Source organism: Drosophila sulfurigaster, chromosome 3 (assembly GCF_023558435.1).
Source record: "Drosophila sulfurigaster albostrigata strain 15112-1811.04 chromosome 3, ASM2355843v2, whole genome shotgun sequence".
Classification (NCBI taxonomy): domain Eukaryota; kingdom Metazoa; phylum Arthropoda; class Insecta; order Diptera; family Drosophilidae; genus Drosophila; species Drosophila sulfurigaster.
In genome coordinates this window covers 40,798,141-40,813,834 of record NC_084883.1, presented here as the reverse complement: position 1 = coordinate 40,813,834, position 15,694 = coordinate 40,798,141, and the positions used below count along the sequence as shown (strand labels likewise).

At 36.4% G+C, this 15,694-nt stretch overlaps 1 protein-coding gene across 7 annotated transcripts in view; it reads left to right on the top strand.

Moving 5' to 3' along the window:
* Window positions 1-15,694, top strand: part of LOC133841326 (RNA-binding protein Musashi homolog Rbp6) — a 227,264-nt gene that overhangs the window by 14,411 nt on the left and 197,159 nt on the right. For all 7 annotated transcript variants that reach the window (XR_009894287.1, XR_009894288.1, XM_062273722.1 and 4 more), the window contains exon 3: window positions 6,778-6,818. Coding sequence is in view for 5 of the 7 variants with exons in the window: in XM_062273722.1 (XP_062129706.1) it covers window positions 6,778-6,818 (41 nt within the window). In the remaining 2 variants the exon portion in view is untranslated. The remainder of the gene's footprint in view (window positions 1-6,777; window positions 6,819-15,694) is intronic.

The window sequence follows — 15,694 nt, the reverse complement described above, 5'->3', positions numbered from 1 at the left end:
GTTTGTCTGTCTACCGCTCAATTGCTCGTCAACTCCGATAAGTCGCCCCCGTTTTTTTTTTTTTTCTGTTTTGTGTTGTTGCATGCCACACCGAACTGACCATTCGCAAGTTCAAAGCGTGGCGGGGGAGCAAAGTAAAAGAGGGAGAAGCAGAGGGAGAGGGGAGGTAGACCCGGCACTTGCATAACGTTGGCCCATTTGCCGTTTTGCTTTGTCACAGCTCGGCACCTTTGGTTGCCTCTGCCACATCTGCGCTTCTCTCCCTCCCCTCCTCTTTCTCCTCCTCCTCCTGGTGCACACACTTGCCACTACTCAACGTTGTACTCCACTTTTGTTGCTGCACTCGATTCCAGACTGCGGAGTCCGCTGGCCTTTGTTGCGCCTCTCGCTCTCGCTCTAGCTCTTTTGCTCTCTTGCTCTCCACATTTTGTGCCGCTCACATAATTTGTCATGTGAAAAATTACTAAAGTTACAAGATCTGCACTTTTATTTCCATGTGTGTGGCAGCGTTAAGTCCACGCAACAGTCGACGTCGAGTCGTTCCCTTCCCTCCCCTCTCTTCATGTGCGTGTTGCCCTCAAGAGGGGATTCGCTTCGTGATTACAGCGGTTGATGGCGGGGGCGCTTGCTGTTTTGCTATTTTCTTGCCTCTCGTTGCATACTATAGTAGCATATATGTATATATATGTGTGTGTATATTTTTTTTCTCTGCTTTTTCGTTACTATTTTGCACATTTTTCTATTCAACAATGAAGCCACAATAGAAAAACGTCAACTAGTGCAGGGAAAACAGCGGGAGCAGCTATGCAAAAGTCTGAATGTGTGTGTGTGTGTGTGTGTGTGTGTGTGGAAGCGAGAGCGCTACATTTGCTATGTGCATAGAAAGTCTGAAACTGGGATTTTGAATGGCAAACAAGCGGCAAAAACGGCGGTCGAGGCAAGCGGAGCAAACGAAGCGCTCGCTGCACAAAGCCCGCTGCAGCCAGCAGCGCCTCAAACCGAGAACCTAGAACCTAGAACCGAGAAGCAAAAGCAGAAGCAGAGTCAGAGTCAGCGCCAGAGTCAGAGCGTTCGCTATAGTCATAGAGCTCTGTATTGTAGCTGTTGAGCTGGCTGTGAATGGCGACGACTTGCGCATGAATGGCACAAGTGTACGAGCGAGTGTGTGTGTGAGAGGGGAGCAGGGGAGAGGGGGTGGAGAGGGGTAGTATGCAAGGGGGAGGGCTTCGTTTGCAGGCCTATAGAAAAGTGACGTGCGCTTTACAATTATTTCGTAATGCAAGCAAATGTGACCGAGGAATCAAGTCAGGGGCGTTGGCAAAACGAGGCACGGTGAGGGATGGGGTCAGAAAAGGGATGGGGAGGGGGACAGGGACTGCTTGGCAGTCTCGGCAGCATCTTTTGCGGGCAGCGACGCGACGTCAGCAGTGACAAATGTCAGTCGGTGGTTGCACTACTAATCGGACATGTTGCATTGACTTGTTTATGACTGCCAGCTTAACACGCACATCAACACACACTCACACACACACACATACTCGAGACAGCGTGTGTGTGTGTGTGTGTGTGCGTTTTTGTAATGTGTGCGGACTTGTGGGAAATCTGTAAATAGCTGCAAAACTAGAAGCCATCGACGTCGCCCAAGAGACAAAGCACTCGTCATCAAAGCTTCTGTTGTTGTTGCTGTTGTTGTTGTTGTTCCTTACTCGTTGCTCGGCTTTACCCGCGGGAATATTGTGCTAGACATAGCACTGATAGTCAACGTCGGCAACAGCAACAGCAGTCAGAGCAACGACAACAACAACAACAACAGCAACAACGACAAGCACTTGGAATGCAATTTTTGTTGCGTCGCACGCGGCGTATGCGTAATCTTGAAATTATTATTTTTTATTATCAATTTTATAGCCGCTTTAAAGCGCTTTTAAATCACTGCACAACAGCGAGAAAAAATAAACCGCATAAATAAGAGCAAGAGCAGCACTAATATTACAGCATATTAAGTATACGCCGTGATTTATTCTGCACGCTGTGTTATTCTGTTTTTAAGTAGCTATATAAATTTAACAATATGCGATACTCCACGCATTTGCGTATTTACATTTTTTTTGCTATGTGCCATGAAATCTGTGCAGTTAACAATAAGTAGCCGCTGTTTTTTATATAGTTATGCGTTTATAGGGATTTTTATAGAATCAAATTGTCAACACAAAATATGAATTGTCAATTATGTTATGTTAAATTAATAAGAGGAGTAAAATATCGGTAAAAGCATGCTTGCGATAAACACAATCTCTTGAAATATGTTAAGTTTGATATATATATTTCATTTTTGAGATTTGTTTCAAAACAGATTCTCAATACGGAATAAATCCTGCCTATTGTTACAAAATAAAAGCTGAAATTGGCACTTGAAAAGTATAACGCACAATATTTAAAATATATTAAGCTTATACTTTAATTTAAAGATTTGTTTATGATTAAACTGTCAACACAAAATAAAAGATTGTATATTATTGTATATTTAAAATTGTATTCAAAAAATAATTAATATCAGCACTTGTAACTTTCTAAGCACAATCCTTACAAATATAATATAATAAGACTGACATTTATATTGTTAACAATTAAATAGTCAATATGAATTCCAATAATCCGAATATACATATATAAATATAAAATAAAAAAGAACTGAACTGAACTGAAAAGAAAAAGCTATTGAAAAACATTAAACACAATCTCTAGAAAGTTATTAGGATATTTCGGTTTCAAATTCAACATGAAGCAAAATTAAATGAATTTAGTAATTGAAATTAAAAATAAATTGTCAATCATAAACCATAAACAAACAAAATTTTCTCTTGAAAACATAAATCACAAAGTTTTTATGTTCACACTTTACCAAATTATTTAAACTATACTACAAACATTTTATGTATAAATTAAAAAACCCATCAAACACTTTCGCTTAGTTTGCCCTAAAACACATTGAATCAATTAAAAAAGTTATCAATCACTGTTTAAAAGAATATTTTTGGCTGTGTTTGAATTGAATACAGTTTTTCGCGCAATTTCATTTGAATTTAGTTGTTTGTTTTTTAGTTGTTCTCGTTTTTATGTTCTTTTGTTGGTTTTTGTTTTTTTTTTTGTTTTTTTGGTTGTGTGTTGTGTGTTGTTTTTCTTGTCTTTTTGTATTTGGTTTGCCATGCCAGGCGGCAATTACGCGTCACGCAGCTGGACGCGAGATGCGAACAGTGAGCAGCAAGCAGCGAGAGCTTCGAGCTCCGTCGAGCTGAGTGAGTTCCTGAGCACCGAGCACCACGCAGTTCGCTCTTTCGCTCGAGCTGAGTGCACAGAGACACACACACACAAATTGCCAGTGTAGGACAAGGTCGCATTTATTTGGTGCAGCCCGCAATTGGGCAAGCAGCAGAACATTGGATACTCGCGACTCGCGACGCATTGGGGGATTGGCATTCAGTCGCTGTCGCTGTTTGGGGATGCTGCTGATGGAAGGCTTGCAAAGAGTACAGAGAGGGGAGGAGTGCAGGGAGAGAGCGAGGGGATGAATGGAACATGCTGTGTGGATGAAGGTTACCTGCACTTCTCACTCGCCCACACTTGCCACAGACGTTGACAGCAAATGTTGAAAAATTATGAAATGAATACAAATATTTGCGGATCAGTGGGACGATGCGACGTTTGTTGCACAAAAAGCAAAAAAAAAAAACAGAGTCATCGCCATTGAATGTTGCCTTCAATGGGGCAACATGGGGCGACAAAGTGCAAATCAAATGTGATGGATGATCTCAATGCTTAGTCTCTGTCTGTCTGTCTGTCTGTCTGTCTGTTTCTGCAGAGTGAGCACAGAGAAAAACCAATAAAAGTTTTGCAAAACGTTGAATGAAGTGCGTCGACTTCAAGACATCTTGCCAAAAGGTGGCAAGATTTGATTTACATGACTGTTCTTGTGATAAGTAAAGCAGTCAGCACTTTTCAAAAGTTATTAAGTATAAGTGTTTTCTATAGGCGACTAGACAGGCTTTCTTATTGTGTGTGCTATTAGATGTGAATGTTTGCAAAAAGTGTGATTGAATTGACACAATGCCAATGATTTATTCGAATATTTGCCAATATTTATTTGAGCGGCAAAGTTCTCGATCGTTGCGTTTTAATTAGGCATTGCGAAATGCTATTTGTTTTTGTGCATTATTTAACCAAAATTCCCATGAATATGTTATTAACGCTGAGTATTCAATTTACATAATTGAGTGTAGCTACTAAGTACGAGTATATTAGAGTGTCACGCTTGAGAGTGCAATGCGCATTGCACTTTTTTAATGAAGCCAAATAGATTGGAAAATATACTGAAATTATAATTTTAAAGTAGTGATGTACGAAGCTAAGTTTGATTGAATGTATAGAATGAATTAAAAGATGTATATGTCTCAGATATATTCACTTATTTCAAACTAACAGTTCTCTAGTTCTTTTATTAGTAATAAATACAATTTATATTTTCCAGAATTTATATTTTCCAGATTATGTTAAAAGCGCAAACAATTTTAATATTTTATTATCGTATTTTATATCTTTCCATTGTTTTCAATTGCTCAATTTGAATGTTCCTAACAGTTATTATTTATTTCATTTCTTTAAAACTAAAAAATAATTTTAACTACGAATTTGATTCATTCATTTGCTTGGTTATAAATTAAAAGACTATGATTTAAGATTTTTCCTTCATGGTTTCATTTTATTTTTCTCCATTCATGAAATAGGATTATAAATCTAAAATTTTTGAAGAATATTATTTTTGATTTAAGAATAAACCTTCTTTGTTCAATTTTGCCATCATAGAATTTTGATCCAAGTTTTAATTCTTGATTTTAGGTCTTCTTTTTTTTTGTAAAATTGTATAGTTCTTCTAACTATTTGAAAGCGAAAATAACATTTGTATTTGTAAGCTCGCTTTAGTTGACAGTTTGGTATTTTGTAGTATATCGATATACTAAATTTTACCTTCGGTATATTCAAGTATGTGTGAGATGTATTAATTTAATGTTTTTTATAAGCTAAACTGACCTTTTTTGCTTTTATTGAAAATGTATACCGAGTATTTCACAGTGAAGCACTGCAAATCTCTTAATTGTTAAATTTTGAATTTGATATCATCAATTCTTTTTAGCACCTACGAAGTTAAATATATGTACAAATAGATATATTTACAGTAGTTTTACGGTTCTTTTCATTTTTCTAATGAAAATTTTTATATATTTATATTTATTATGAATCATTTATGTACATATAAATAAATTTCATATTTCAATATTTTTTGCATAGTTCTTTGAAAGACGAAAAGATTTATTATACTTGTATTTGTAAGCAAACATTTCTCCATAGAGCGATATTAGCTTTCATAGGTTAAACCTAAAATAATTGCAATCTTTGTTTATGCAAATTGCCAAAGCTAATGAGGAGAAGGTAAACAAATTGCTCAGTGAGAAATTGTTTGGCTTTTAATGGGATATCAATAATGAGTTTCTAGTTTTGAAGATTGATTGCCGGCACTTTGAAGTTTTCGCTTTGCCCCAAAAATCAAAAAAAGCCAGAATGATAGAAGAGTAAAAAAAGTGAGCAATTGCAAAGCATTGATTAATGACAAATTGTGTGGCATGCAAACTGCAAAACTGCAAATGCTTAGACCCATTTTCGCTGGCCATCATCCGAGTCATTCAAAGCGTTTGCAATGCCTGCAAAAAGGTTGTTAGAGTCTCCCCTTCCCCCTGCTTCTTCTTCCTCCCTCCTCCCGCGTTGTTGTCGCTGTTGTTGACGCTTCTTCCGTTTGCTGGTTTAGTTTTTCTTTTAGCTTACTTGGCGTAGTTGTTGTTGTTGTTGCTGCACCGTTGTTTGCTGTTGTTGCACATTTTATTAACATTTTCATTTAGTTGCATTTCGCGCTCGCTCTCTTTCGCTCTCTCTCTCTCTATCTGTCTCGCTCTCAATATCTAGTAGCTATCTAGCGAGCTATAGCTGCCCCTTCTATCTTTCAGTCTTGTTGTTTTATTTTGCTTTTCATTGCAATTTGTGTTTCTATGCATTTTTGTGTGTGTTTTACATTCGTTTTCGTGTCGTGGCACCCAAACCCAAACCCAAAGCAGCCAAGCAACCAGCCACCCACCAACGACTGCGAATGCGACGACTGCCCATTTGGCCCCCCTTGCCACACATTGTTGCCACTGTTGCGCTCTCTTTTGCAGTTTGTTGAAGTTTTCATAATCATTGTCGTCGTCGTCGTCGTCGTCGCAGTCGCAGTAGCAGTTGCAGTTGCAAGCCTTTTGCTTTTGTTTTTGCACTCTTTTTTTTTTGTTTTGTTTTTATATAAGCCTCCGTCGCTTTTGGCTCGGCTGGGAGATTTTCCAGCATGAAAACAATGCCGGGAAAGCGGCTTATTTTCTATGATTTAAATAATGACGAAGACAACAGTCAGCCACCTTCACCGCTACAGCAACAACAACACAATGATCATCGTCATCATCATCATCGTGGTGATAATAATGAAAGGACAGAGAAGAAAAGATGACGACAATGCAAGCGAGACGTCATTGATATAAGATGATAACTCACAGACTGTTTGTTTTCAGTTTTAGCCAGTCTATAACATAAACATTTATCTCTATTCTTATACTTTATACTATATATATACTATACTATTGCTAATGCCTCTTATTTGTCTGTCTGATGATGAATTTTATTTTGTTTTTCTTTTACTTGCAGTAAAATGTTCATTGGCGGCCTCAGTTGGCAGACAAGTCCAGGTAAGTCTATTGCTCCAGTCACAAATTAGACGAAATTCGCTAAATTTCTCAATGCCCTAGCGAGTAATTAGCATTTATTTGGTGGCTAACTAAGCCAGCTCAACTCTGACAGCTCTATGCTAACAAACCGCCCACACGTTAAACCATTATCATCGTCTTCTCTCTGTGCATATTGGGAAAACACGCGATTTTTACTTTGAGTGAAAGCTAGAAAAGTTTCTAGCAATCTGATGGAAAATCTTTGCAGTGAAATTAAAACTTCTTTTGTTGACGTGGGAATGGTATATCAGATTAACAACGAATTGTTAGATATACCATCGGTAAAACTTTCAATGAAAATTGCCAGAAATTAGTGCATTTTAATTGCTAAACAACTTGTTGGAAGAAATTTCTAGCCAATTAATTGAGACAGTTGCACTTTATGTTTGTTTTATAGGAAAAACTTGATTGACATTTAATTAAGGGATGTTATAAAAGATAATAAAAACATTTATATTGAACTTAAGTGAGAATTTTGATAAAATTATACAAATTTGTTCATTCAGCCAAGAGCTAAAAGGCTGAAAGAACAAATTTATTTCCTTTATGCTGTTGATTGATAGTTCAGTCACTCGAAAGATAATCTATGTTTGTAAAATATTCAGCCTCTTAGCTCTTACATTTTACATTGTGTATCGCTTCAGTCACTCATTTAATACATGTGGCACTATGTTTTCTGAAATATTCAGCCTTCTAGCTATTACATCTTGGTTTGGGCTTTGATAGAGTTTTTCAGTCAATCAATAGAATATTTTCAAATTGATGTTTTTTTAAGTCTTCAATTCTTGTTATCATTATTCTGCAAAGCTTTCGAACTGCATTCTCTTCAAATTACAGCATCCTAGCTCATACCTGCAATATCAAATAATGTAATGTCAAAAGCCTTCTAGTTCTAACAATTTGGGCTGAGGTTTTATTAATTAGTCGGTCAGTCAATAGATAACATATTCTAGTACGATGTTCCTAAATGTCAGCCTTCTCGCTCTTACTTTATTTAAGTTTATAAGTCGGTTAAGGGTTAAGATACGAATAGATTGAAATTGATGTGTTCTTTGCAATTGATCTAGATTAAAATACACTATTCTGAATAGTTGTGCATAAATTACAGCCTGCTAGCTCTTGCCGTTTGTGATGTGCATTCAAAGTACTGTTAAAGTTGTTGAAGATCGCTTTAAGTTTGCATCATTGCGCCCCAATAAAATACACTGTTTTTGTCATTCTTCTGAAAAGTTTTTATACCACTTTGAGACTAAAGTTCAGCCTCCTAGCTCTTACCCTTTGGTATATGCTTTCAAAGTCCAGTTGATGTTATTTAAGAGTAAAATTATAAACTTTCCTATTCAACTCTTCTTCCACAACTGAAACCATCTCAATATCTTTACTTTATAAAGTATGCTATTAGATATTACCCCTAGCTAGATAGATGGTGCAATTCAATTATGACACAAAATTGTAGCATTCACAAAATTCTCAATAAATTTGTATCTCAATTTGTATAGCCGATTCAAGTTGAGTTGTGTTGAGTCGATTCGAATTGATTCCGAATTCATTCGGTATGCAATATTCAGTTGAGTTGTTTATTTGACGATCGAAAACAATGAACGACAACGGGTTTTTGTTTAAATTGAAATTGTAATTGATGAAATGCTTGAGATTTGCTGCCGCCAGCAGCAACAACAATAGCAACAACAAGGCGACGATGAAGACGCCGTAATTTGACGTCAATTGGCGGCAGTTGCACAGATGTGTTTGCTGAAGGCGAATGATGAGAAAGCGAGAAAGAGAAAGAGAGAGAGGAAGCTACGTTCTCATTACATGCCGCATAGTTTCATTAGACTAATCAAAAGGCGGCTCTCGTCATTTGTATTAACCAAATTTGATGTTGGCCCCAAAAAATACCAAACAACAACAACAACAACAATAAAAAAAAAGCGCCACTCGAAGCTGAAAAAGCTGAAGAGACTGCAAGATGCCTTTTGATGCCTGGCTTGGCCAACTTTGGAGTGTTGCAGTTGCTGCTGCTGCCGCCAACACATCCGCCGTCGCATTGCACACACAAGCACACAAACACTCAGACACACACATACACTCAAACACTCACACACTCATATATGTAGTTACAGTTAGCCGCATTGCTTTTTTGTGTTGTTGTCGCCGTTTGTGTTTTTGTTTAGCGAAATTGTTGGCTCCGCCCATCATCAGAATGGCACTCGGCATTACGCTAACATATTATAACCTATAGCACACACACACACACTAGCACACTCGCACACTCAGTTGCACACTCATATCCATATAGATATAGTACTCATGAGTATATGCACATATATGCCCGCAATAGTTGAAGAGTCAATGCGGTCTTTGGTTTGTCTCTTTATTTCGCCTTTTTGCAATCTTTTTCGCTTGTCTATTTTATTCTTTTTTTTTTGTTCGTTCTTTTTCGTTTCACGGTTTTTGTACCTGTGCCAAAAAAATTTTCAAATTTTCAAATGGCTTCTTCAATAGTGGCCCAACTTGAAATTGGCGAATGTATTTTTCCCCTCTGTCTCCCTGCCTGCCTTCCTGCCTTTTGTTATCTTTTCCCATTTGGTGTGTGTCTTCAATCTTTTCTAATTTTTATTGTTTTTTTTCTTCTTTACGTATGATTCCCTTTGCTGTGCTTTTTTGGCATTCGCTGGCTGGCTGGCTGCTGCTTCGTTGGCTTGGTAAATTAGCCAAAGTTTGAAATATCTACTGTTAAATTAAAGATGTGACCAAAATGTTAATTTTTCTTTGCTTTCGCTCTGCACCAAAGCGTGGGAGGTTACAATAGAACGGAATGCAATCAGTTATAAAACGGTTATGAAGTACATGATCTGTGGAAAATATTATAATGCTTGTGTACAGCATTTAAGATTTAAATAGAAAACGTTTCGTTGGGAAAAAAACACAGAATTTAAAATGCTCTATTCTAGAGATTATTCACTTTTGAAAACAGATAATTTCTTATTAAAGAATATGGATACCAAATTATGAATCAGCTACAGATTTGACAAAGAAACTGTTTTGTTTTAAAAGAATTTGAAAATAGGAATCAAAAGTTCAAAAATGGAATAATATGTTTCTTTAAGTTATTGGGTAAAAGAATTAAAAAATTATCGTAGTTTACGTTAGACATTTTTTAAAAAAGATAGGGAATGAAATGATTATTAAACTGTAAAATAAAAAAGAAGAAAGAAGCACATATGTAGATATACATATTTAAGTGTGTTATGAACACGTTAAAAATTTAAGAAAGAATTACACAAATCTATGCTGAACCATTTAAGTATAAATCATAATTTTAAAACACTTTTTAATCGGTTAGGAAACGTTTAGCGATTGAATAATGACTAAATTTTCATTATTATATTATAATTCATAGTTTGGGTTCATTTTTGATTAGGCTATAAAAAGTTTATGCATTGAATAATGCTTATTAAAACTATATCATTACATATTATTCAATAATTTTGATTAACTTTTGATTCGGTTTTGAAACGGTTAGATATGGAAGTATGCGAAATTTGTATAATTCCATATTAATTATTAATTTTGTTTGTTTGCTCTGGCTATAAAATGTTTATGCATTATTTCAATAATTTTTATTGATTATTGAATCGGTTATGAAACGGTTAGAGATTGAATTTGCATCATTTCATATTAAATATTAATTTATATTGTATATTATATAAGTTCCAGAACTTTTATGCAGTAACAAATTTTTAAAACTAGCACATTGTATATTAGTTAATAATTTTTAACCAATTTTGAATGGTTTCACAATGAATATTGTTTAAATCCCTATCATTAGATGTTAAACAACAAAACTTGATTCATTTTGAAATCAGTTGTGAAGCACTTCCCCAATAATTGTGTTTAAATTTATACCTCTAGATTTTTATTAAATATTTATTACGCCTTTAAGGTACTTTTGGGCATAAGGTAGAGCCATTCATTGACTCATTGTGACAGCGGTTAGGGAGCGATTATGACGTAACCGCTTTGAAGCATACAAAAACAACAACTATGCCACTTGACATCACAAGCAACTTGCAACAGACTGCGATCGTGCAATCGGCCACTCGCTTTCAAGCTGCTACAGTTGCTGCTGCTGCTGCTGCTGCTGTCTTCACAAGTATCTTGAACTGTTTCTCAGACTCAATTTGAACAGTTTCTGAGTTGCAGTTGCTCAGTGGGAGTTGCCAGCTTTGAGTCTCTTGGCCCAATGGCTAGATGGCAACCGGAACAAGCGCAGAGCTTTGGCTCAAGTGGCTTCCACTTCCACTTCCACTTGCGCCAAAGCTTATGCTTTTGGATTTTAGTCGCCAGCTATCGCCACTCGAGCACACAGTTGCAACTTACACACACACACACACGCGTACATCTCCCACATACACACGGACAAACACACAGAGAGACAGAGAGCATATACTTGAAAAATGCTGACAAAGACCTAATCTAGGGCGTCTATAAACATGCGCCGGGGTCTAACGTCTAACAGCATAGTTAGGCTGCTTTAGACAGGTCGGCGACAGGCTCAAACTCAAACTCAGCCTCAGTCTCAGCCTTAGCCTCAGACTGAGACTGAGGCAACAGCAACCATGAACGTACGTGTTGATAACTGCAGAGATGACGACGGCGTTGGCATCCGCATTGCAGTGCGGTTGAGCACTCAAAGCGTTTTCCTACCAGATTTTTAATGATTGGCACGATTGTCTTAGCTACTTAATGATGTGCCCAAGTGCGACTAACCTACACAACCTCCCCCTCATCCTCCACCCCCCCGCCTCAAAAATACATCATATAGGTGCAGCTTGTGAGACATTTTCATGTCAACTATGCGGCGGGCGGGGCGTATACATAACTTAATGAACTTTTCACTGATGACGCCTCTTCCTCTTCCTTTGCCTTGCCCTAACCTCCTTCCCTCCCTCTCTCAGCTGCTGCTGTGGCGTAATTTAATTTTAATTTCGCAAGCAGCGCGCTGGAAGTAATTGTATGCATTGAAAATGTATTTGCTGCTATCGCTGGCAAACACTCGACGATGAGCAAAGCGTTGACAGCACAGCCGGCGACAATGACGAAAAGGCGATGAGTTCGTCTCGCGTCAGCCCAATTCACAAATAATACTCGCACTTCCTCAACAACAACACACAAAACAAAAAAAAAAAACAACTAAGAAAGCTACAGTTTAATGTGATTGACTGTGACATTCCCGGTATCCGTTTTCACTAAGGGCCTAACTGCTCGTTATTATACCTAAAAGGGACCAAATTAATATACCAAAGAAATGGTAAAATATGCCGAATGCAATATTTGGAATTTTTATATATTACCACTTTCAAAACATTCCCCGTAAAATATACCAGGTTGCCATCCAAAACAATTAAGGCCCGAGTGCAGCCCCTTTACGCATTGTCGATATAAGCAACAAGAGTATTATTGTTTTAATGTACCAAATTAATATACCAAAAAAATACTGAAGTATACATAAACACAAATTTGGTATATAAATGTAACACGTGAAATATACTGAATGTAATATTTGGTATTTCGATATACTACCACATTCAAAATATACCATAGCTTATAAAATATACCAGGTTGTCATCCAAAGCAATTAAGGCTCGAGATCAGCCCTCTACTCGTTGTCAATATACGCAAAAAAGTTATTATTATTTAAATATACTAAATTAATATACCAAAAAACAAATATTGAATAACACCTAAGCGCAGATTTGGTATATTAATGTAACAAGTGAAATATTTGATAAAAGCAATATTCGGTATTTTTATATACTAAAGCATTACAAAATATACCATAGCTTTTAAAATAAACCATGTTGTCAACCAAAGCAATTAAGGCTCGAAGTCTGTCCAAGTAAATATAACTAAAAAAATTATTATTGCTTCACAATATCAAAAAAAGATTAAAGACTATACCCATTATAACTCTATCTTTTATAGTCTGGAAGGGATATTTTTTCTAGGTTGTGGACGCTGATATATATTTTTTTGCTTTTGTTTTTCATACATTTCACGTAGGCGCCAACTTATATTACCCTTTTACTGTATGAGTAGCGGGTATACGAAAGAAAACTATATAGAAGGGATGGAGGCCTTCGTTTTGTTTGTCTCACCTCTGTGGAGGGGGAGAAGTAAGGCGGGGGCGGAGGTGACGCGCCGCAGATTTGTGTCAACTTGAAACAAAATTTTTGAAATACAATACGCCGGAGTGCGAGAGTCAGTTGTGTTGTGTTGTGTTGTCTTGTGAATCGCATCGCAAAAGGCTTTTGCCGCCTTTTGCTATTTTGGCTGTGCGTTCAACTGAAATACTATTTATATATGCGCGACTCCGCGAGATACATTTGCATCTACATCTGCAGCAAGCAGCAAGCGGCAAGCGGCAAACAGACGCACATTACTCATGCAACAACACCGAAACAACGGGCATGGGCCAGAACAACTACAATTACAACAGAGAGAACAGAGAAGCAGCAGGAGAAGACAAACCAAATGGAAAATCTATTCACATATCGCTCACATTTCGATGCCGCTTAGCGATAAAGTCATGCAACTAGAGACTCCTCTCTATAGATATAGAGTATAGACCATATACTGCTGCGTACTTTGCGCAAATAAATATGCATTTTTTTTTCGTGTGTTGTCTCGATTTACTCGCATCTCGTTCAGCAGCTCTTTGCTCGTTTGTTTTGTTTGTTTATCTGCTGTGTTTTGTGTTGACTTTTGTCGCGTTTGTCTGTTGTCGAATGCTAAGTTTGTTTGACGCATTTCGATGCCATGCAAATGAAAATGGAGACAGCTTGTAAAGCAGTTGCTTTATTTGCCTCAGGCATTAGCTTTTTTCTCGACTTTTATTTTATTTTATTTTTATTTTTTGACTGTCATTAACTGACAAAACGATCGAGCTATCGGCCAAGTGGGCAGCGAGTCAATTGAAAGCAGCTGCTAATATAACAGCTGAAGTTTCCTCAGTTTATACTGATCTTGAGTTAGACGAGAGCTTATAGAATGTTGTTTATGTATTTAAGGTCATTAAACTGAGCCAAATTTAAAACAATTTTAAGCTGTGAAAATTAGTAAATAAAAGCGTCTAAATAAAACGCTTTTTATTTAAAATATTGCACTGAATATAAAATATTTAATACCAAAATTTTAGCTAAATTATTTTCAATTAATTTTCGTTTATGTGTTTGACAATTCTGTAAAAGGTTTATAAAGATTTTATCTTTCCCATCTTAGTCTTTAAGACTTCCATAATTAAAAGTGTATGAAAGAAAGTTAATGTATATAAATAAAAATTGTATATTTCATAACTCTCTCCGAGAACTTCATAATTATAAATGCATTTTTAATAGAATACAAACAAAAAAAAACAAAAATAAGATCTATAAATTATAGATTTATCTATTATATTGGGGTCCCTAATAATTTCATAATTAAAAATGAATTTTTAAAAAAACTTAAGCTAATTAAAAATTTCTATAACTCAGTGCATAAAGTGCATTTTTAATGGAATAACTAAAGCAATAATTTCTATTAATAAAATATTTATCTTTTCCTTAAGAAGTCAGAATCAAATAAAGCACATTTTTAATTTCTATAAATAAAAATGGTATCTTTCATAATTGAGACTCCAAGAATTTAATAATTCAAAGTGCATTTTTCAAAGAATAAATAAAAGACTGCTGTCTATAAATAAAGGAATTATCTTTTATATCGGAATTTCTAAGAATTTCATAATTATAAACTCCCTTTGAAATAGTTAAGACTGTCTGAAAGAAAATTGATGACTCTCTAGGTGCAATTTCTATAGCTAACATTTTTAGAATAACTCACAAATAAAGTAGTTATCGCATTTCACAAATTAATGAAAAAAGCAGCTCATTGAAAAGGCAGCAAATCAATCAAAACACAGACAATATTTTGTTCTCAATGAATTCATATCGAACTTTAAGCTTTTGCACTTCAATAAGCTACAGTTGATGGAATTGGTTATTAGTTTTTGTGTAGCGCAACTGGATATTAGATTCAATTAGAAGCTGCATTTTGAATTTCGAATAGTATATTTTAGCGAATAGTGTGTGTGTGTGTGGGTGTGTGTATGTGAAGTAATAAGTGAGGGAATATGGAAAAAGGAAACGGGCAATCGAGCAGATAGAATTCAATCAGGAAACGAAACGATGATGGAAAATATTTTGCGTGACTTTTTAAAATCTATGCGTCTACAAATTGTTGAAATAGCTCTGAACGCTAAGGTGGGCGGAGCGGTGCGAGCTCTAAGCATTTCAGGATGCAGACAGGTGACAAAAATGACAGAAAGACAGAGAAATAGACGGACAACAGTTTGCCCAAGATATAGACGAAAGGGGGCGTTTTGTCGCTGCTTCGATTTCCTGATTAATTTATGCAGTCGAGGGCGACGACGACGACGACGATGAGAACGTTGACGATGACTATGACGATGACGAGGTTGGCAGCCAGTTAACAACAATTTGCCGCAAGCTTCGTTAAAATTGAAATGCTGCAAAAAAATTGTCAATAAAATAAGTGAAAGACTGTCGTCCAGTCGCTAGTCAGTCAGTCAGTCAGTCAGTCCGTCAAAGTGTCACACTGTCATTCACTGACTCAGAGTTGCGTCCATCAGTCAAAGTTCAAGCGGACTCTTCGTCCTCTCAGTCTCCGCGCTTTGAATCTTTATCCAGCTGTCTCTGTTTTTTGCCGTGCAACATTTCCTGTTTGCTCCGACTTCTTCTTCGTCTTCTTGTCTCTCAGTCTCTGTTGTCTCTTTACGC